At 35.7% G+C, this 23,573-nt stretch overlaps 1 protein-coding gene and 1 long non-coding RNA gene across 2 annotated transcripts in view; one reads left to right on the forward strand and one right to left on the reverse strand.

Annotated features, from left to right (window-relative positions):
• Positions 1 to 19,595, forward strand: part of CALCRL (calcitonin receptor like receptor) — a 59,714-nt gene extending 40,119 nt beyond the window's left edge. Inside the window, exons 6-13 of the mRNA XM_035569360.2 lie at positions 1,373 to 1,464; positions 7,025 to 7,151; positions 8,735 to 8,888; positions 9,912 to 9,972; positions 10,092 to 10,158; positions 14,939 to 15,157; positions 15,524 to 15,565; positions 18,934 to 19,595. Coding sequence (XP_035425253.1) covers positions 1,373 to 1,464; positions 7,025 to 7,151; positions 8,735 to 8,888; positions 9,912 to 9,972; positions 10,092 to 10,158; positions 14,939 to 15,157; positions 15,524 to 15,565; positions 18,934 to 19,155 — 984 coding nt within the window. The 3' untranslated portion in view covers positions 19,156 to 19,595. The remainder of the gene's footprint in view (positions 1 to 1,372; positions 1,465 to 7,024; positions 7,152 to 8,734; positions 8,889 to 9,911; positions 9,973 to 10,091; positions 10,159 to 14,938; positions 15,158 to 15,523; positions 15,566 to 18,933) is intronic.
• LOC118259662 (uncharacterized) overlaps positions 4,411 to 23,573 on the reverse strand; it is a 28,352-nt gene continuing 9,189 nt past the window's right edge. Inside the window, exon 5 of the long non-coding RNA XR_004782080.1 lies at positions 4,411 to 4,876. This is a non-coding gene — a long non-coding RNA (uncharacterized LOC118259662). The remainder of the gene's footprint in view (positions 4,877 to 23,573) is intronic.

Consider the following 23,573-nt stretch of genomic DNA (forward strand, 5'->3'; position numbering starts at 1 on the left):
ATGGCCGTTGTTCATTGCTCAATTCTTACTGTCATTGTAGCCCCTAGCATACCACTACAGTCCCTCTGTGGTCCCTAGCGTACCACTGTTTAGGGCCAGTTCTAAATTGTGCAGAAATGTTCAAAATCTTAAACATGCTACTTTGTCTTAAATTGGTCACTGAATGAGGTTGTCATGTGGGATATGATATGGACCTTCCATAGAAATACATACATAGACAGTCTTTACAGTTTCAGGGGTAGCACTCGTTTTCTCAATTCCAGATTTCTTATGAAAATTTCACTTAAACTACTGCATTGTTTTAACTCCTTTATTATACATTTAAATAAATAAATAAATAATAACTTGAAAAATTCTAGCTATTCTACAATTCTCACTATTCTACAAATAGGTAACCTTGTCTCATCTAATAACATTTCTTAAAGCTTTACCTTGAATCTCTTTATGTGATTTGAAAAGTCCATATATATGAAGAAGGCTGCAACCATTCAGAGCTTACAGGTTCAGAGGAGACACAGACTACGGAGTACATGAGCCCACGGATGCTCTTATTCTTCCTAATAGAATGTAGATAATTATACTCTTTTGTGATAATAAAAGGTTAAACCCAAAGATCTTCATTTTCTTATGTGCAAAATGGTTATCTTGTATTTAATGCCAAATAAGTGATTTTGAGAAACAGATTCCGTAATTTAAAGCAGAGTTTTGTTACTAGAGAAAGAATTGATGTTAACATGTATACATGCCAAATATTTACTTCACCAGGTCTTCGTTTTTATTTTTGCTATGTACCTAGCTTTTCATAATACTGGAATTTGATGGTAGATTTATTAAATAACAGCATTTAGTCTTTACTATTTTTGAGTTGTTAATTTTTTTCATTCTTGAAATGAAAGCTAATGTTCCAGTATCACAATCACAGCTTCCTTGGAAGGAAGTAATTTTCAAATGATAGGAGAAAAATTTATGAGCAAAAAATAAATAAATTCATATGTAAAGCACACTAATATGTTTTGCTTAAGAGATGCATAAATGCATCTGAGTCAAGCCTCAGACAGGAGAGCACCCAGCACAGTAACATAAATAACCAGATTTATATAAATACTCAGAAGAAACATAGTATATAGTTAAAAAAACTAATGTTTGAACTGCTAAGCCGTAGCAATTTCAATCAATCTGTGATGTGCCCTACAGAAAGAGATTTTAGTAAGATGTTGATTTGCAGGATTCCGGATTTGATTCGTCATTATCAGTAATGTTTTTATTATCTTCATCCTGTTACAATCATTTTGAGGTAGAAGAGATGTGCTTGTACTTATTAATAATAGTTCTGTGTGCATCACAAGTGCTTGATTTTGTTCTTGTATTGCAGACGGCTCTGAACTTGTATTATTTGGCCATCATAGGACATGGTCTCTCAATTGCATCACTTTTGATTTCTCTTGGCATATTCTTTTATTTTAAGTAAGTATAAGTAAAATTCTTTACTAAATATTAGTCATTGTATCATAGTTCCAATACCTTTAGAACACTAGATATCCCAGAAAATTAGACAGAACAAGAAGGTGAAAAAAAATCAGTATGTTGGATTGGCATTGAACATGATGATATAATAAAAATTTAGGTTTCTTTTCTCAGATACCTAAAATCCCAAGTCTTCAAATTAAAAAGTGTAGCATATGTTGAAAATGGGAAATGGGAAAATGGCACTAGAAAACATAACAATTATTAAGCAAGTGTTTGCAAGGGAAGGAGGGTTGCTTGCTTGCTTGCTTGTTTGTTTTTAATAATAACTGAAGGTGTGGGTTTGTCAAGCATGGACCAAAGTAAACAGCAAATGGAAAGCAAAATACTGATGATATATGATAGATAAAGTAGTATTCCAAAGTCGGTAGCCACAAAATGTGATAAATTGTAAAGAAAACAAAGCTAAGAGCAACATTAGGAACGGGAACAAGAAAAATAATCTCCCCTTTTTTTTTTTTATTTGCTATGTTACAACTGTGATGGCATGCCTTATCCACTGAATACAAGTTAATATAGTATCTTCTGGCAAGAAAGTTTGAACCCTATATTACCAATGTCACAACAAAGTGCAGCATACTGCAGGGATCTTTTAAAATTACATCTGCTTAGTACTTCACATTTTGCGAACTCTTTCCTGTGAAACATTTTTTTTTTTTTTTCTTAGAAGTTGATGAGGATTAGTAGAAAGCTGAAACCAGGATCATTGAAACCAGTGTTGCCACATGAGCAGAGCTGAGGCAAAGTGCAGTGCTGTCAGAGATGAACTGTTAGCTCTGCCAAATGCTGCACTGCACAGTGCAGGCTTTCCTTGTTAACTCACAGTAGTTCAATCTGCATCGATTTTCATTAGAAAAGAAAGATCTGCTCTACAGACTCACGTGTTTCTTACCACTACCATCTCACCACACCCTTAATTGTTCCTAATATGTAAATATGAGTAGCACATACACCAGTAATGGTGGGGCTGGGTCAGATTTTGCTTTTCTCATGCTCTGGACTTTGATTTGATTTGATAGGGGTCGCAAATATCTGCTAAAAATCATCCTTGTTAGTCACACCTGGCTGGCTATCATGTTTCTAATTTAGATATGCATTATTTGCAATAAATTCCTAACAGTGTTTCAACTCAGTAGCTTCTCTTTGAAATACAGTATTCAAGATTACTTCTCAGCTTTTTCTGACTTGTTCCCAACTATTTCCAAGTTCACTTTCCCTCCACAAAATCAAAACATGAAAAGGCCCCAAGTCTTTATAAGGTTGATTTTGCATTAAAAAAGTGCAATGCTATTACTGTAAACCTTACAAGAAAAAGTTCAAGATTAAAAAAAATATATATATATCCCATGATAGAAAAAATGCGTTGACATAGACTTCTAAGGAGAAAATAAAAAGGTATTGAATATGATTTTAAGAGCTCAGAGACAGTAGAGAATGATTTTTCTGTACTCTAATATGAAAACCAAGCCAATTCCATCTCCACTTGTGGCAGTTACTGCAAAAGAAGGTGGTTTGCTTTGCTACCATTATAACGATGTTATGTTTGTCATATCCTCCAGGCATTTTTTTCTCCCTCTGGTAGAAGGATCCTCTGTCCTCAGAGAACCACATGGAATTAATCCAGATCCACAAACCACAATTCTAGACTGTGGTTATGTTCAGATATAAAAGGAAATTGCAAAATTTAAAGGAAGCTAAAGAAAGTTCTCTACAAGCTGTTCTCTTGGGATGTGCAGTTCCTCTAAAGTATTTTTAGTACCAGAAGGATATTTAAGGATCTAGATTAATACCAGGATGTATTATGTATCGGCTGAACGTTGTGTAATTATTCATAGCTTTAACAGGTGGACTTTTTTCTTTTCTTTTTTCTTTATTTCTCTTTTGCTATTGTGTGTGGGTGCTTATGAACTTGTCATGTTTCCAAATAATTTATTCTGTTAGCAGATTGATAGTTTCTAGATGACATTTGCTGACTTGCGGACCATTAGAATATCTCTAGGGTTGATCAGAAAGATGGGATATTTCTCCATAGGAAAATTTACTTTTTTTTTTTTTTTTCAAATATCTTCAGTTTTTCAAGTATAAACTATTTAGATTTTGACCTTTTTTTTTTTTCAGATTTTAGTGCATTTTATTTTTCAATTGAAATTCTTTTTCTTCAGAAATCTCATTAGAAATACTTTGCCAGTCTGTGACTTGTGTTCTCCAAGTGGGTTGGAGTTCTTGTTTTAAAAACAAGCTATAAGCTTGGAACTCTGATCTTCCTATCTGATAATTCATCTATGACAGATAAAAGTAACTTTTTGCAGTGGCTCTGCGTTCTCATTCTGTTATGTACTGTAAATCATACGTGTGTCTTATAGGAAGTTTTTCTTAAAATAGTTCTAAGGTTGTTTTCATAAAGAAAAATAGGCAACAGAAAACAGAATAGAGCAACGCATTCAGAGAAAGGGAAGCTATAATTTCAAAGATACACATACACACAAACAAAAACCAAAAAAATGAAAAAAAAGGAGAAACTGTTAATCAAGCATCATGTCAACTCATATGACAGCACTCACAGAGGTTAGCAACACTAAACATAGACTGGGCAAACAGCTGGATGATAGTATCTATCTATCAATCTAAGTAACTTTAAGTTAATTTCAGCTGAAAGGCTAATTCCCCGCATGTGGATATATGGATCTCACTAGTTGAATCTTGCTGTATTTGAGTATCTTAAAAAACAAAAACAACAAAAAAAACTCCAGAAATGTCTGCGTGTTTTTGAAAATGTTACCTTTTTTTTCTTTTCCAGAAGTACTGGAGAAATGATTTTTTCCATAGTGCCCAAGACATAAAGGAGTCAAATTAAAAGAGGAAATATATAATTTAGCAGGAGGTCTATTTTTATTTTTCTGCACAGGGTTTAATCCAGTGATAAGTCATTTGAATGGTCTTAGATCATAATTATGAGAAATAAATGATTTTAGAGCATTATGTCACTAAGAAAAACAGAAGAAGGTCTATAGGAAGGGTAACAGAAAAGGGAGGGTGGGGAGGCTTAGGAAGAAATCTGTTTATTACCAAAAGCAGTCTTCGTTTTTAAATGTCAGCAGTCTTGCTTTCTTGTTTCTTGTCCGGTGATCCTTTCAATCCTTTTATGCATGGGTGGAGGTGGGTGTGGATGGGTGTGTTTGAATATTCAACAGGAACAGCTGCTGGATGACCCTGAGAGATGGCCCCATTAGCTGTACGTGCTTTTCCTTGCCTCTGTGTTGAATCTTAACAATAAGCAGACAGACTTCCAGAGTTCTTCAGGACTTGTTTACACAGAGCTGTTAGCTGGAATCTTGTGTTGCTTGCTTTCTTTCTATATGAGCCATATAGGAAAAAGATATAGATACCTACTCAAAGAATATAAGAACTATGCATATTTTAACAATCAATGCTTTGTGGTTTTGGCATTAAAAGCAAAAACAAAAGTAACTTTAAAAAAAAAAAAAAGAAAAAGCCTCATGAGATATACTTTATCACTTAACTTACATCCATAGCTGTGTTCTGTATTTTGGACGTTTTTTCCTGTCTTCCTCAGCCAAATAAAGCTTGGCAACCAGGAGTTTATGTAGGGTTGATCTGTGTGCTGTGTGGCACCACTGGTTCCTGGAGTGGTTTCCTTCCCCTGAATTCAGTGTATTTAGCCTCAGGACTCCATGGTGTGATTTGCAGAAACTCATCTGCCTGATTCCTGGTATTGCGCTGTGCATATCTGAACCTATTCGCTTACTCCATGTATCTGTGGGATGCTTCATGCACGCTTCTTGTGATAGTTGCAAAAAATGCAACCAAGGAGTGTAATCTCTATAGACATTCTTTTTTGACCATGTCTTTTGTTAGTGGGGTCATTTGTTTTCATGTTTCATCCATCGTTATTTCAACATGCTCCTCTAGCTTTTGAGACTATTCCATTTCTGTATTTCTCTCTCAAAATATAAAGTTCTTCTCCTTTCTGTCCCGCTGGCCCCCCAAATTAAAGCTAAATCACCAGTGTCTATACTTTATTTCAGGCATGCTGTCTGAAAAAGCTAGAAAACTTAGAACTTGATTTCCACTCCGCCCGCCCCATGTGACAATTCAGACTTGTCCCCTGCTGACCCTGTCTGTGTATTTCTGGTATCTCTACAAGTGAAGAGCGGTTGCATGTGAAAGTGATAGACTTTACCCCTCAGCTGAGCTGTTCCATTTTGTGAATTAGTTGTACATCAGATTGCTGCCTAAAACATGGAGGGAGGGAGATGCAGTTATAGAGCACAGGCTTCAGTAACTGGATTCTTTCTTGGAAATAACCAACGGGCATCTCCACTGTTCCCCAGCCTTTAGTCACCTCTCTCTGCCAGTTGGGTAGGTTACTCTGAGGAACACGAATGCTGCAAAATGGGCTCTGTTCCCATCTGCTGCCACTGGCATGCCGTATGACTATAAACAAGTCAGCTTGCTCTTAAGTGCTGTGCACCCCCTATTCTAAACCTAAAATGGTCATTTTTACCCATTTAAAAAAAAAAAAAAACTGATCATCTGCTTTTATAGCAAAATGGATGTTATTTGCTCTTTCAGGAATTTTGTGCTTTAATATCCTAATGATCTGAATTGTTTTTATTTCTATGTAGGCTTTCTATCTTTTGTGTCTGTAAAACTGATTTTTTTTTTGGAAAAACTTTCATGAGCAGCACTCCTGTCTCTTGCAGTGGCACTAAGCTAGACCTGATGTATATAGAATGGCACATAAGAAATCTGCTATGACTATGTTCAATGGTAGCTATAGTTTAGTATTATTGAATGTTTGGGTTTGTTATCTTTTTTTAAACATTTGAAAGTATATTTTTACTTTTAATTTTATTGCAATGTTCAAATGAAATGTTGAAAATGAACACAAATGAACTTATATATGGCATTTTATAACTGTTAATATTCTGTTTTTAACTTGGTTATATACAAGTTCAGGTAAGTTATTCACTATTTACTTACTGGGTATTTCTGTAGCTATAGGATTAGGGAAGAGAAGTGACTGAGAATGGGAGTAGAACAGAATTGTCCTCCAAAAATCTTGACAGATCAGGATAAATGAAAACATAGGGTAGAACAGCTTCCTCAAGCTCAGATATGACGGTTAATTGGGAAATCATCAGGCACTAACAAAAACAAATGTATAAATCATACAAAATGTGTTATATATTACCCATATCAAAATCCTTTTTAGATAACCACTACAAAGCAGGTCTTTAGTTGTAAATGTATTGGAACTGAATGTACTGACTTTCCTCCTGTGGTCAAATAAGTGGAAATTAAGGAGAGGTGTTACCTTTCACATTATTCTATTAAATTTGGACTGGAGTTGAAGAAAGGGTTGATGTAAGACTGCATAATAAATAAAGAGCTCTAGTATTTCAAAATTTCAGAGTTGTCCCCAATTACGCATAGCTGTCCCCTCGTGTATTCATTTGTTCTTGTTTCTCTTTTCTAGGAGCTTGAGTTGCCAAAGGATTACCCTGCATAAAAATCTATTTTTCTCGTTTGTTTGCAACTCTGTTGTAACGATAATTTCACTGACTGCAATAGCCAACAATCAGGAGTTAGTTGCAACTAATCCAGTAAGTGAAAGTATATTTGGCAGCCTTGTTGATTTGTATGTGAACAACTTCAGCAATGCAGAAGGATAAATGAGGCATGAATAGTTGATGAAATGATGTACACAGCAAGGTTAAAATGTTCAGTAACAGTGTAACCATGTAACATATTACAACAGATGGCTAAAAGTGATTTGGGCATTTCACATTTGAGGTTTCGAAATAATAAAACAGCTTCAGGCAGAGCATGCTGAACTGCTCTTCTGAATTTGTACAGATCACTTCTGCACTGAAACAACTACAAGGAAGCAGCCTATTCTAGATGATGTCAGAGAGGTTGTGACAGTTGAATTCACCAAGGAAGAGCAGTTAAAAAAAAAAAAAAAAAAAGGCTCAAGAATGTATTTTGGCACTATCAGCTACTTTCATGTGGCTTTTGCTTTGCCATCTTGAGTTGAAATAGGAATTAATTTTTCTGTGAAGGGAGATCAAACTGACAAAAACAAAACATTCAAAAAAAAAAAAGAGCAGACTAAAAAAGCCAACTCTTAGGGTCTGATTTGTCTCTCTCTGATTTCCTGATAATACTGGGTTAAGTGTGAATCAGTAGCCTCTCCCAAAAGGCTAGGAGTTATAGCAACGGAAGAGCCTGAAAATCAAATACATAAACAAACAAATCCCTAACTATGGCTATATTTTTATTTGGACCTAGAAGATAAATTTAAATTCTGTGAAAGTTAGGGCAAAAATCCAGAAGCAGTTGGAATCAAGTAAAAAGATCAATTTTCTTTATCCTTTCAAAAGCTCATAAAAATTCTGGATAATACGCTTGAGATAGCTGCTAATAATCATCAGTAAGTTAATTAGGTAGTAGAATGTGGTAAAGCAATATTGTATTTGGTTTAAGCTAAGTGCCAGAATGAGATCAATCAATCAAATGCAGCAATGTCAGAAGAAAAAAAGAAGGTAGACTGTGTCTAAAAGAGCAAGTTATAACTTCTTTTTAACAATCTCACATTTTATTCTTCACAATAAGCTACAACCATTTCAATTGACGAATATCAGAGGATATTTTGAATACAGATATATGCCAACAAGAAAGCTGCTTATTAGAACCTACTGTATGAGTTGTCCCCTGGCCCTAAGTTCAGTTATGACTAGATTGAAACTGGGATCTTTTTAAGTGTTTTCAAAATGTAAATCATTCGCTATGGTGTGACTGGTATAACCGAAGGGGAATTAGCTTCATCAAAGTACATCTTCTCATGCAGTTACCATTCGATAATTTAAAGACTCCCTTTTGACTGGAATGGTCAATTGTGTCAATATTTACAATAAAGGGAAATATCATTACTGCTCTCTGCCATTATGCTGGAGAAACTCAAAGTTCTCATGTCTGCTTTAATAAGAATACAGACGCAGTTACCAACTTGGTCACCATGAAGTATGGAAATTTAATTCCATAAAAATAAAAAATATGTAAGCATAGTGAAAAAAGAATTAAATATGAATATTTGACTCGAGCAGTATTTTTTCAATTTTGCAAATAAATCTCTGTGAGATTTCTGCAACTTATGAGTTTATGTTGTACTCTGTTTTTTCTGCAGATTAGCTGCAAAGTGTCACAGTTCATCTACCTGTACCTAATGGGGTGCAACTACTTCTGGATGCTGTGTGAAGGCGTTTACCTGCATACTCTTATTGTGGTGGCTGTTTTTGCTGAGAAACAGCACTTGATGTGGTATTACCTTCTTGGATGGGGTATGCAATTTCACATTCTGTATTGGTCAGGCCAATGTTATCTTTTACTCCTTTTCATGAGAATTTGAACAGCTGTCCTGTTGCTTCTCTGCACTGGCAGCTTTGAACAATGATGACACACCCCTCTTCTTTGTCTGTGGTGTTTTAACAGGCTTAGAAATATTAACGTAGGAAGTTGTATGTACCTCTATCTTTGCTGAAAGAGAGATTATGCATTACTGGAGTCAGGAAGCGACTCCTCCTTTGTGTAGAGAAAATAGTCTCCTACTATAAAAAAGACATTAAGAAGTAATTATTCATTGTTCCTCATCTTGAAGATGTTTATTCAGGAACGAATGTTTGTTTTCAGAGAAGTCTGGCCATGTCTAGGGTGGAGGGTCAAAACTGAGTTAGAGATGGCCAAGGATTTATTTTTCCAGCAGTTCCATTTGACCTGTATTGTTCACTAAGCAAATACAGAATAGCAGTAGCTAAAGATCTCAAGTAATGTCAGTATTAAAACTAACAAGCCAGACGTGGTGGTTTCAGGTAATGCACAAGAGCATATTCACAAATTGCAAGTGAGAACTTGCACTTCATTGTATTGGCACATTCAGCTGTAACATGACATGGGACAGCTAGAAATACTGGTACCACAACAGACACAGCTGATTATATATAAAAATATACTGATATTTTTAGTATTACTTAGTATTTAGCATTACTGTAGATTGCAGTCTGAAAAAAATGTGTTAATAAAGATTGATTGTTATGTTCTAAATAGTTATAATTTGATTTGCCTTTTCTATCTGTACAATGGTATGGATTTCCTGATAAGACAGTGGGAATAAGGTTTTATACACTCTTCTGAAAGAAATCTGGGAAAACAGAGACTGAATTGATGTTACTTTATTTGCTCTGTAGTTGTACATAATTTGGATGAGATGAAAATATAAAGGATCGCTGCAAGAGATGCATGTTTGCTTAGCTAGTTACTTACTATGTAGGTTTAAATATGAAGAAAATATTGTTTTCTCTTCGCAGGTTTTCCACTGATCCCTGCCTGCATACATGCTGTTGCTAGAACTTTGTATTATAATGACAAGTAAGTAGTATCTCAAACAGCTTTGCAAAACTGTTATATTTTCTTTAAGGAAAAGAAAAAGGAATAGAACAGGTAACAAAATACCAAATGTTTTTACTTTCCCTGTTTGTTTTCTCCAGCTGTTGGATCAGCTCTGATACTCATCTGCTGTACATCATCCATGGCCCTATTTGTGCTGCTCTATTGGTAGGCATTTTTCAGATAATTTGTTTTTCTCGCTTTATTTTTATTTTTTTTTAATTGTTCTTGGTGGTCTTATAAATTGGTAAGAGCGTAAAGCTAACAATGACTCATTCTCAGGACTCTCAACGCAGCCGGTATCTTGGACACAAAAGATACGGAAGTCTTGACCTTATCAAGGAGCTATTACACAGATCTTTGACACTGAAGACAGTAAATTCTAAATAAGTAACTGAAGACTCCACTTGTATATAAGTCAACATTGTACTTCAGTTGCTCTAGGACTGAATCTAACCTATGAAATTCAGTCAATAGTTTATTTCTACATAGGTGCATTATAAAAGAAAACACTAATATGGACCTACTTATCTTAACAGAAACTTCAAGCAGATCTGGCAAAGGTATTATATTAATGTCTACTGACTCTCTTTATGCTTTTCAGTTTATGCAAGGAAATTCAGTAAGAATGAAAAGATTAAGGAAACAATTTTGGAAACAATTTGGTTTCCAATCTATGTGAACTTCCTTTTCTGTTAAACTGTTAATAAATATTTGCAGAGGGCATTCTGCACATACAGAATTCTTTCTGAAGACCATTTCATAAAATCCTGCGGTTCTTGTGACTTGCAGTTTCATTTACAGTGAAATTAGCTGGTGAATATATATTTTGAAGATGGTGTTGATATTATGACACGTGAGGTCCTCTGCGTGAGAAGCCAGAAGCAGTCTGAGATCCTTGGTGTGTTACTAACTGCTGATAATCCCTTGTCCTGTTAGTCAGGTCAGCCATATATGTTATTACAAAGACAGGTTAACTAGTATAAACTTAAAACCAATTCTAAATCCTTTCTATTTTTCTTCTCTCCAATTTACACAAAAGATGAAATCTTGTTTGCACAGAAAGTGAAAGGTTTTTTTGCTCACTTCAGTAGCACCATGTTTTACCCAGCAAATATATGCTGTTCTCCACTGCCTTGTGGGTCATTACTTCCTTTGTCCAAGTGTCTCTTCACGGATATATCACTTAAGTAAAGCTCTTTAAAGCTGAGATATAATTTATCTTAGTCAGAGCTTGCTTAAACAATAACAGAAAAAAATGTATTATGAGAACTATAGCATTGTTCATGAAGTGACCTCATTTTAGGATATAAGATCATTTTCTTCTTCCCAGCGGTGGCCTCCACAAAGTCACACTAAAAATAGTGGCAAGACTCCCACTGATTTCAAATCCACGGAATGAGTCCCAAACTGTCAAGTCGTCTTTCCACTCAAGGCAACACTAAGAATGTCTTCTGATTTTATTGGAGGCATAATAATATTCTATACTTGCTTGGTTTTGATAGAATCTATGTCCATTCTCTTTGCAATTTACAAATATGTATACCTGTGATACTCCTATATTTCTCGTGAGCTGACTGAAAGTATTTCTCTTACAATTTTCTCGCCTCAGTACAATCAGTAAATTTACGTGAAAACCATGAAGGAGTAATGAAGGTTAGACACAACTATACGTCTTGACTGTGATGTGTGTGAAATGAAAATACCTTAAAGGAATTCCTTTCCTTTTTGATCACAAAAATTAATATGTCAATTCAGTAAAGACAAGCCAGGGATAAAGACAGAAGATGAAATGCATGTGTTCAGACTTGGTGAACAGAACCCTCATTTGCTTTAGCAGCTTGCTTGCCAGATACAATTTTCACACTTTACTAAGCATGACCTGCTTTAGTAGAAATTTAAGTAACACTATTAAACTGCAAATTAGATAACAAGGGAAAAGACACTGTTTCTATTTGCAGAAGCAAGATCTCAAAGAGCACGAAGAAGATGTCAAGGGGATGCCAGGAGGAATTGGCAGAAACCATTGGGTATTAGGCCTCTAACTTTTGTACATCACTGAAAATCCTACATGATGTTAGCAACAACTCTGCTGGTCCTTGCTTTTGCATAACTGTGGCCAGATTCCTGCCAAAGAAACTGCAAACGGGAGCAGACCTAAGTTCCATTTTGATTGGAGTTGTCTCCAGTTATGCATTTAATTGCTAATGTTTGCCTAAGCAACCACAACTAAAGAAATAGTGTGGGAATGAAACAGTAGAGGGTGATGTTAGTTATTACACTAGCTGAATGTTGATCCAAGTGGAGGCAGTTTTCAGTGTAGGCTTCAGATATGCCAGTGCACTAGTGTTCTAGTTTGCATTGGTGTCACTGAAAGAGTAGATTGAGCGTGGGAGAACATATTGACTTATAAGCTCAGCTAAGTTCACAGCTCTGAAGGCAGAACCTAAATTCTGCTAAGTTCCTAGTGAAGGTTCCAACATCTCATCTAGGATTGCCTTCTCTGCCTTTGTTTCCATTTTTGTTCGTTTGCCTGGTTCAATTTCCCAGTCACTCTGAAGCTGCCAGTATTATTCTATGTGTTCGGCTGCAGCTGGCACACCAGTATTTCTTTGGGACTTTAGAAACAACCATCACAGTCAATTTGATGATAATATACACACAAGTAGTTGCACAGGCCTATGTTTGCTTAAATGTAAAAATCTACTTGCTACCTTGCTAAAATCAAGACCCATTTTCATCACTTCAGTAAGAATTTGGTTCATCCTGATCTCACTGTATTTGTGACAGAAGAGAGACTCATCAAAAATCGTTGCTACATACTTCCACTAATACTCACACTGCTCTTCTCAAGCCTTTCCTCTGCTTTGCCTCATTCATCTTTTCTGCTTGTCCGAATATCTACTTGCAAACTCTGGATATGTTTATTTTTGTGCTTTTTGGCTTTGGTGAGTAAGTGGAACAATGAAATTGTTCCATATTTCATCATTTTGTATACTGTGCATTTTATTTACACAAAATGTAAATTTGTGCATTTCATCATTTTGTAAATTTACCAGGTGGTTTTTTACTCATAGCTGCTGCAAAGTTCATCTTCACTCAACATTCAAGGACAGTATTATAGAAATTGGCCATGCTACTAAAACACAAGAAGGGTGAAAATTGAGAGAGAGAGATGCTGAGTTAATAATCTAAGTGAGAAGGATTAAATTTAGAAATGGAGGAAGGATTTATTGTCTGTGTGTGCTATAGGAAGTTGGATGAGGATCATGGGCTGCATAAAATCTAAATAAATCCCTTGATAGAGAACCAGGAGACCTTGGTTGCTTATACAAAGCCAAAAGGTAGTTGGAAGCTTCCAGAAGAAATTCATGCAATAGTTTCCTATGTAAAACAATTTCCTGTTAAAATGATTTAAATAGCAAGTAAGTAGAATATAAATAACATAACATATCTGTCAAGGGCCATGTTGCTGTAACAATACACAGTTGTTTATTGTGAAAACCTTAACTGACATGCCAGGAACTCTGCCAGGGTTATGGAGAACATGGTGACACACATGGTCTGAAATGGCTTTCCTGTTTGCACTCGTCCTACGGAGAGGCAGAGGCCTCTTCCTAGACAATGAACTCCTAGTTATTTTAGAAGGGACTCGTCTGTCTTTTTGCTGGCTTCTTCCCTACCCTGCCTCTCCTTTTCTCTCTAGATAATTGTTGACAGTGAAAGACAGTTATCTGGAAGAAGAGATAAAAGGCCCAGACTCTAGCTCTCTGCCTTCCATAGTGGGTTCCCTGTACAGCATTGTCTGGCCTCTTGTGCCCCTGGGCAAGGTGCTTGGGCTGGCTGTGCTCTCAAGGGCTCTTCTAGCTTAGCTTCATTAAGGGGTTGCCATTATTTCATGATAGAGGAAAATAGTGTAATCATCCCTACCATTGCTGTTGCTCTGGTTATTCACGTCATTAGGCTGTTGGGTGTGTGTGTGGGGGGTGTTTATTTTACGTGGAAATGATAAAAGAGTATTGTACTTTTGTTTTTTGGTTTAGGTTTCTGTTTTGAACTGTAAAAATAAACGAGAGTCTTAGGACAGAAGGGACTGTAAGTTAATTATTTTTTTTTAAATAAAATCACAGCAATGGTGAAGCTTTTTTAGTCTTTTCATAATCAAGGTTATAAAAACAAATGTAACTGATCACAGCAATCTAAATAGGCAAGGAATGGTAGATTTTAAACCACTGAGGGTCAGATTTTTGCAGGAGCTCGATTGTAGAGACCTGTGCTCTAGTTGCATGTAAGATACATTATTACTATAGAATCATTGAATTTTTATGGGCTAGTTTCAATCAGACTATGACCATTACAGATGCTGTGGTGATATCCGTGTGCATTGCTTACCTTCTGCCAGAACTTCTTTTTTAAAAATAAATTGCGTCTCCTACAGGGGCATTAAAATAGCTGAAAGTAATATAAAAAAATCTTACATACTGGAGATCACACCTCTAGGGACATTGGCTTGGACCTGTGGTCTTCCATAGGGTGCTGCTTGTGCAGAAATCATGGCCAGCAATTGATTTCTATGTGTTCTTTTTATAAAACAGCTACCTGCCGTTCTGTTTTTTAAATTTAAATTTGTTACAACCATCTTTCAGCTTTGTACTGTTATTGTAACAGCAGAGAGAAAGGTACAGGGGCTGTTAACAGTAGAAGATCAACAGTTATCTGGGTGGACGTTTGTTTAATAAGTTAGAAGAATGGACTTTGGCATTATACGTCAGAGCCCAACCTCATTCTTTTAAGATGTTTTCATCAAATTTTAAGTTGTTCTTACTATATAATCAGAATGCTCTCTATGCATTGTATGTTCTTTTTGAGTTGCCTGGTTTTCAGCATCACAAAATAGTGGGGGGGATTATTTTCAGAGTCTCTTCAGTGTTATTTTCTTTTCCAACAGGTGAATCTCTTCTTCCTGTTGAATATCGTCCGTGTTCTCATAACGAAGCTGAAAGACACCCACAAGGCAGAATCCAACCTGTACATGAAAGCAGTGAGAGCTACCCTGATTCTAGTCCCCCTGCTTGGCATTGAGTTTGTGCTGTTTCCATGGCGACCAGAAGGCCGGATTGCTGAGGAAGTCTATGACTATGTGATGCACATCCTTATGCATTACCAGGTAGGAAATATTAAATAGTTTTTGCCCACTTGAGCTAGATAGGTGTTGCCATGTGAAGCAAATAAAGGAGCAATGATCCTGTTATTTTAGTTTTTAAAGACCTTTTTGCAATATTTCTATAAATTAGTTCAACTTTCTCAATACACTGAATTTTCTTTTAATTAAAAGAAAGAAACGTACCATGGTAGTCAGGAGGCCCACTACTTTTTAATAAGGTAGTTTTAGAAATGATTCACAGATTTTAGATTTGTACTACACTTTCTTTACTATCTGTATTGGAACTTTATCACGAACATCTAATTATCTGAAACTGGAAAAAAAAAAGTATGTGCATGTGAAATAAAGCAGAATCTTTTCATTTTGCAGGGTCTACTGGTGGCTACAATTTTCTGCTTTTTTAATGGAGAGGTAGAGTAACCATTTTTTATGTATTTATATATATTTTTATATATGTATACTTTTGTATTTTTATATATTTTGGTTTTGTTTCAGTAATTAAGGATATAGCATAGCTGAAAAATATCATTCCAAAATCGGAGTTTAATATGTTGTTGTGCTTGGGTCAAAATTTTTTGTTGAATAAAAAGTGCAGTTTTGAAGAACCATCATCAGTCAATTCCAAGAACAGACTTCTTTATTCTTACGTCAGAGAATTGCATCACATTTCATTAGTATATGGAACTGATCCTTGTTGCAGCTAACAAGCTTTGCTGTTAACTTGAATAGATCAAGGTCCTGGCACCCAAGCCTTGCACTTGAGAGTATACTTATAGGGCCTTACTATCAGAGATAAAAGTGGTAGAAAGGCTAAATAGATAAAATTGCTCGTTAATATAGCTCTTGCTCACAAAAGGAAACAAAAATAAATGAACAAAAACATCCCACAAAAAAAAAACTTTTCCAACACTTCTGGCAGAGGAATGATTACAATCCTGCACTTATCCCTACACATCTGTTTGTTCATTTGTTCTACATTTAGTGAAGTTGCAGTGTATGGCTGTGAGCAGATGTGTGGGAGTAACCAGATGTTTTCATAGGACTGAACCCTTAGTTTCTTTTCTCAGATGTTGTGTGCTTATACAATGCTATTGGACAGTAATATTTACTTACGGGTTAAGTATTTGGCTCATAAAAGAATTGATTCAAGTAGGTCATGCTTCCTACTCTTCCTCTTCAAATTGAAGCTGACTGAATTGCAATGAAATTTCCATGTGGTTTCGTGATTTTTATTCTTTTTCCAATAAATGTATGAGTGTCCATATATATTATATATTATTTTTATTTTATTTATTTTTTTTGGCAAGGAGGCAGAAAAGATGAAGAAAGAGAGATTTTTTTTTTTTCAAAGTTTATAGGACCTGGGCCAGTGTTTGTGATCTGGTTTTATGGTAAAGTTGATCCAGGTTCAAGTCCCAGCTTATATATTTGATTCAAAGCAGAACAAATCACAAGACAGTCTGGATGTGATTTGACCAATTGCCCACATTCAGCACAAATAATTTGCACACTCTTTCCCCTCTAAATTCTATACTTCAGAATTCCTTCTAAAAAAAAATTTGGAAAAAAATCAGAGAATTTATTCTGCTCCAATGCAAAATGGGGAAAAAATACTCTAAATCATCTCTAGAGTTTCTATGAAACAATATTGTCCACTGCTCAGCTCTGCATTTTAATCCTCTTGGATCTTCTGAGGCTGTTTTACTCCTCAAACAAGTTGAAACCCAAATTTTAAAGTACAGTAAAAAAGATTTGCTTCATATGTTAATTTTCCACTATTACAAACTCGTAAGGTATTTTTTACATTGTTCTCTTCTGCAAAAGCAAACTCTAGTCATTCCACTAATTCAGTATCCTACAGTCACCATTGGCTGATCAGTGTAAAAGATGAGCTCTTCCACAGCTTGAACAACTGTGGGCAGGATAATGTTAAACAGTGGATTCAGACACTTGAACAAAATGTTTATACTCTAGGCCTTGTCTTTGTCAGTTAAACGTGTATGTGTCCACTTGCTCTATATAGGGGAGATTTATGCTGGTTAAACCAGTTTTATTTCTGGTTGCAGTGCTTCAGTGACCAATATTGACCCGTTTGGGGGTATTTTTTTTTCCCCATTACCCTGGTTCTAGAGGGGAATCTATTACTTCATAACCAACTGTATTAGTAAGAAAATCCATGGGGAGAATGGCAGTGTAGTTAGGAAAAACTGTCTGCACAAAAACAAGGTTACCTTTGTCTATTAAATAATTCTGTTTCTGGCATGTGAGCCTGGAGGCATAGGTATATTCTGTTGCCATTATGATGTGTTGCTGTCATAACAATGCGTTAACTTAGCCTGATACCGTAACTTTGCTGTTGTGTACAAGACGCTGCTCTGTCAGCACCTATCATAGCAACACCTCATTATATACTGTACAAAATGAGAGGCATCAGTGTTAACACTTGCATGCTGTTTGCAGCAAGGCTGTGGTCTGAAGGTGAGTGCTGATAGTGGAATCGGCAGTTTGAGTGACAATGGGAAAAAGGTGTTCCAGTGGGGTTATTAGCAATTAAAAGTGCCAAAAGCAATCATTTCTTTTTAAACTAAATTGTAGCTTTTCCCAACTGCTACTATACCTTTTGATGTTTTCTATAGCAAATATCAGGAGCCAAACTCTGTTCAAGTGGTGGCTTGCAGACCGTCTTGGGCACTGGCCAAAAGGCCAACCAGTAGAGCCAGTATTTTTCTGCAATAAAAGAAAGACCAAGGTCTTTTCTGTACTGGTCTTACTGAGGTAATTTACCATGGAAAAAGAAGAACAAATGAAAACTTACTGATATGCACCGATTGATTGATGTGAGTGAAAGTTATGATTTTGAATGAGACCAGTGATTTGGGGTGCATTGCTGGACAAATGTAGGCATCTAGAAAGTCAGTAGTTTGCTAGTTGGTGCAGGAGGGATTCCCAGAGTCACTGGTTATTGGACAAATAGTTTGTGTGAAGAGAAAATAAAATAGTCAGGATCTGTGGGCAATTTTTTGAAGAGATGGTTCTTTAAAAATACAGCAACAACAACAAGAAAAGCACCTTTTGAAAAAACAGTTATTGGCATTCTTAGCATTCCTTACTTGGCATCTTCCCTGAAAAATAATTCCATGTGAATTTCATTAATGTAACACTTCATCAATCAAATATGCGCAGGTGTTTAACCATGTTGTAGGAGAGGAAGCCCATGATAAACATAACATCCTTTCAGTGACAAACTGTGGCCTTTAGCTATTTATCAGTGTTATTTTTAACTCTGGTAGAAATATGGAGTTCAGGAAATTGTCTTTCTAGTCATTTTATTAAATTGTGGTCAGAAAACAACAAGGGCTTTTTTGTGTAAGAACCATAGCAGATGGTATAAGACGACCATATAAGAATTTAGAGTTGCTAAGGATGTCCTGTTGAACGTAAGAATGAATAGAAATGACCTTTTTACCTGTAAATCTTATCTGTCGACATTAGACCTTAGACCACAGGGGAGAAAGCAGAAAGTTTTGTTGCAGCTGCTTCTCCTATAAGCTGGCAAATTTGGTGTGAAAAGCACAAAGAATTGTGCCTATTGAAATTTAAATTCTTTCAGAACATCTCATGTGACCTATCACTTGTAGGTACCCCCAATTTCCAGGAGTATTCAGCCTTACTACCTAAGTTGCTGAGACATTTATTATGGCACTCACTCATCAAAGAATGAAGTCTAATGATATCTTTCCAAGTGTTTTATGTGCTTTTGTTTTTGCTTTCTGTCACAGGTCCAAGCTGTTTTGAGAAGACACTGGAATCAGTACAAAATCCAATTTGAGCACAGCTTCAGCCACTCAGATGCTATGCGCACCGCTTCCTACACTGTATCATCAATCAGTGATGTTCAAGGCTATGGCTACAGTCACGATTGCACCAGTGAACATTTAAATGGGAAGGGCTATCATGACATGGAGAGTGTTGTTTTAAAAACTGAGAAGCTGTATGGTTGACTGCCAAAGACTTGGCCTACGGCAGAGTGTTCACCCTCGTAGTTCGTGAACTTGAAGTTTGATTTAATGACTTCATGGCCAGAAGATTTTACCTAACTTGGGATATGTTTTTCTCCTGCAAACAAAAACCAACACGTTTTTCGTATGTATATATAGATATGTTTGTGTTTCTTTGTATCTATGTAGTATGGACATCCATACATCTATCTATCTATATGTGCATTTATGTAAGGATACAGACTTTGCCTCTTTAGTTTCTACTGTGTAGACAAAGTTGGCAATTTTTTGTATAACGGGAATCAATGAAGGATTTCTTACTTTCTTGGAAGTTTGTATAAAGACTGTGTTGTACTGAAACCACTTCATTTGCCTACAGAAACTTAGGGTGTAAATAACATACTGTACTGTCTTAATTCAACCGAAAACTCAAAAAAGGAAAATGGTTTAAAATAGGTGCAATAATTACAGTAGATTGTCCAGTTTAATTTTGTGTCTAGCATTTGACTGTCAAAAAAATAAGAAAAAGGGTAGCCTAAGATAACAAACTCAAAGATATTGATGCTGAGCCAGTTTGATTTGATTTTGCCACTATTTTAAATGAAGCATGAGAGATGCCAGTGCAAGTTTAAGATTCTACTTACTTCTGTATTGCAATGTAATGATTTACAGCTAGCTTTGAAGCATTTTATTTAAACTGTTTTCACATACGCAGGAGTGTCTCCTCCTCCTCAAGTTTGTCGAAGTTTCTTAGCAACTTTATTGCAGACCAGATCAATGAGGCCTTACTGCCAGAAAGAAAAGTAGTAACCTGAATACCTATACCTATACCATCCTGACACTAATGAAGACTGATGGAACTTCACTGTGTGCTTAAGCAATTTACTCAACTTGAAAGAGATCACATACAGATTGTGTTGTTGTCATGTTGTTTCTTTTGTTTTACTTTCAGGTATTTCCGTGGCCATATGCTTAATAATTTATTCCTTCATTTTTGGGGCAACGTTTTTGATTAATCTTGTGGCTTGTTTTGTCTGAGAAAAGTATGAAGGACTGAACGCAGTGCAAATGGTATACTACCTTTAAAGCCAGTGTATGAGAATTCAGATTAATCAAGCAAATTAATGTTTTCCATGATTTCATTATTTGGAAAAATCCAATATAAGCTTATTCTTACAAAGCTTCAAAACATTATGGATTGAGAATATTATTTTCGGAGTGCTTGATTCTGAACAGGACTTAAAAGTTGTTTCTTTTGGTTCTACTGGTAGATAAAGGCCTCATTGAAAACTGAGGAGGTTGATGGGAAAGTCTTGAGAAAATGTGTCTAACTATAGGGCTCTATATTTTTGTAAATCTTTATGCTTTAAAGAAATAACGGTTTTCTTTAGAGAAATGACAAAATTGCTAAAGAATGAGAGGATGGTAAAAGGTGAATTTATAAAAGTCTTTCTAAAAAGCTCAGAAGTAGAAAAAGGTTTTAAGAGTTTATTTTGCAGATAAGCCTACTTGAAAAAGTAGGGGAAGAAGAGGAAAAGTGGATACTGGAGTTGATAGACTATTGTAATGCTAACGCACATCTGGTAAGCAAGTCAACAAACTTAAAGACAGTTCTTTCTGAGACCACTTTAGTTTTAAGTACTTAGGTTTGTATATGAAGAACTTGATTTTAACATTTAAACGTTTTTGTCAGTAGCCTTTCTGTAAGCTTCATTAGCATTTAAATAATTTGCTGTCACAGTGTTTATTGGTTTGTGACTTCATAAGGCTATAAATGCTTTATATTTAGAACACTAGGAGAATGCAGTAAATTCATGCCACTTGCACCTTTCCCTAGTTTTGTTTTTTTTTTTTTTTACAGTTATGTCTGGGGTTCTGGGGTTTGAATTTAGAAAGTATTTTGTTAATATTGTAGTTTCATAACATAGAATCTCTGCTAAGCTGTTAAAATCAAGATTTCTCTTCTGGAAGGCTGTTTGATTGGTAGTGAAAATCAGTTGGGTGCTATACTAAAGAGCAGCGTGAAATGTCACAATCAGACGTCACAGTCTCTTATAAGAATACAGTGATGGCATCTGTTATAACATGATTAGAGATTACTCTTGCTTGCTGATCTGTGTAGTGTTACTTAAAAATCTGTGCGATGGTCTGAAATTACTAGTGGTGCAGAAAATCCCTGCTCTGATATAGCAGCTTTGGTATAGCTCTGGGAGGACCAGATCATCAACTGGTACAAATCTGTCACGAGTTCCACATTCAGAATCAGTGGGTACCAGCTGAGAATCAAAGCCCACACAGATACCTGTCTATTTAAAAGTGCTTCAGAATCCTTTATGGCATATTATCAGACAATTGTTTCAATGGTACATGGTGGGTTGTTTAAAACAATTAAAACAAGTAACAGCTGAGAATGTGATATGGTATTAAATTTATAACTCACTTTATCTCTCAGCTAGGCACTTCAAATTTAATAGCCTAAGAATTTGTGTCATTTTATACAAAGTACTGGATGCTAATAGCTGCCTGTCCCCTGTCAGAGAAACTTGTAATGGTAATTTGCAGGAGGAGTAGTTTGTTTTTGCACAGAAATTGTCCTGCTTCTAGGTGTACAGTCACAGCATGCTTCTAAGAACACTTTTTCAAAAGAAACACGTTCAACTGGACATGCAAGAAAATGGTCCTGTCTGTGGAGGGAGAGCTACATTCCCTGCTCCTCATGAGATTAAACTAACCTATGTCCTGTTTTGCATTGGAAAATAAAAATTACCTATTTAGTCTTCCTATCTGACCTTTTTCAGTTCCTACACAGCCAAGAGCAGGGTCTGTTTCTTTTTTTCTTTTTTTTTGTCTTTTGTCACTGTAAATTAAAATCAAATCCTTATACTGATATTTCTTATGGCTTATTTTCTACATTGTGGAATATTGTAGTCATTATCTGTATTCTCTGGGACGGAAGTAAGCTCTGGTTTGGAGGGGCTGTGAGATTCCATTGAACATGCATTCATCTATTATTATTTGCTCTTTTTTTGTTGTTGCTATTTAGTGAGGATTTATTGTGTCAGTCTGAAGGGGGCTACAGAAATGCTTATATTATATCAGGTGTCTGTAATTCTAGCATCTTAGTTTTGTATGAAGGGAATGTCTATTTTTAATGCTACTGCCTTTAGTTAGTAAAATGCACAGATTGAAGTTCCAGTGCAAGATCCCCTCAGTTTTTTTTTTTTTTTTTTTAATGTTATCATCTATGCTATGTATTTTTTTCTCATTGTGATGATCTACTAGAGTATTTGGCCATAGAAATGCTGCAACACATACTATTTTTTTTTTTGTCATGAAACATTTGGGCTGGAAACCAGGCAACATTCAAGTATTATACTGTGTAAATAAGATTAATAGAAGCTATAGCATTGTATTTATTGCTTACACGAAGAATGAAATGGAAAAAAATGTGAAGTTATTTTTTGGTTGTGCTTTATTTTCACTTTGTCAGATGAATCATGCATTTTAATTGCTGAAAGTATTATGTTTGTGATCAATAAAATATTACTACATTTATTCAGATCTTTTGTATTGTAATTTGGCAATAACAAAGCTGATCCAACCTACGATTTCACAAATGCCTTAACTGTGTGTTAATTATTAACCAGGGAGAAAAAGTCATTACATAGATACTAAATAATTATTAATAACTAAGTGTTTATTTAATATTTAAGTTTTTAATGCATAGTGAAGTGTTGCAATTCTGGAGGAAGCTTGCACAGATGGCTACAAAATGACTGCATTTAATTTTTATTTTTTTTTTACTAAATTGCTTCATATTCCTATTTATTTGTCTTTTGAATCTGCCTTTCATTACTAAGTCATTGATAATTAGTTAAGAAACCAACTGTTCTGTTCCATCATAAGCTGGCAGCAGAGCAGAAGCTAAAGTAAATGCATCTTTTTCATTCCATCATCCTGGATTGAGTTTCTCTCAACTTGGCGCTCAACCAAACCCCAACCACAACGGTTCCAAATCACTTAGCTGTGCAGAACCTGTTTCGTTTGAGCAAGACCAGCAAGAAGCACAGTCACAGAAAGAATGAGTGAGGTTTTTTTGGTTGTGGTTAGTTTTTTGTTGGCTTGTTGTCCTTCAGATAGGCTTGATGGAATCTGCACAATAGTGTTAAGCACATACATGTTTTAAATCTGTAGCATTGTGGTCTTTGAATATACTGAAGTTGTACCTCAGCATAGGCACAAGCCTCGGCACTGTGTGGGTGTAGCAGCTCTAGTGAGGAAGCAAAATAACTGCAGTCACATTGGGCCAACTGTCTCCGTACACACTGCTGCAGGTCTGAGTTTTATAAGTTAACCAAGTTAATGATGCGTCTACCTACAGTGACAAGATGTGAAATTTAGCCATCTATTTTCAAATGAAA

The sequence above is a fragment of the Cygnus atratus genome, chromosome 6, assembly GCF_013377495.2.
Source record: "Cygnus atratus isolate AKBS03 ecotype Queensland, Australia chromosome 6, CAtr_DNAZoo_HiC_assembly, whole genome shotgun sequence".
Classification (NCBI taxonomy): domain Eukaryota; kingdom Metazoa; phylum Chordata; class Aves; order Anseriformes; family Anatidae; genus Cygnus; species Cygnus atratus.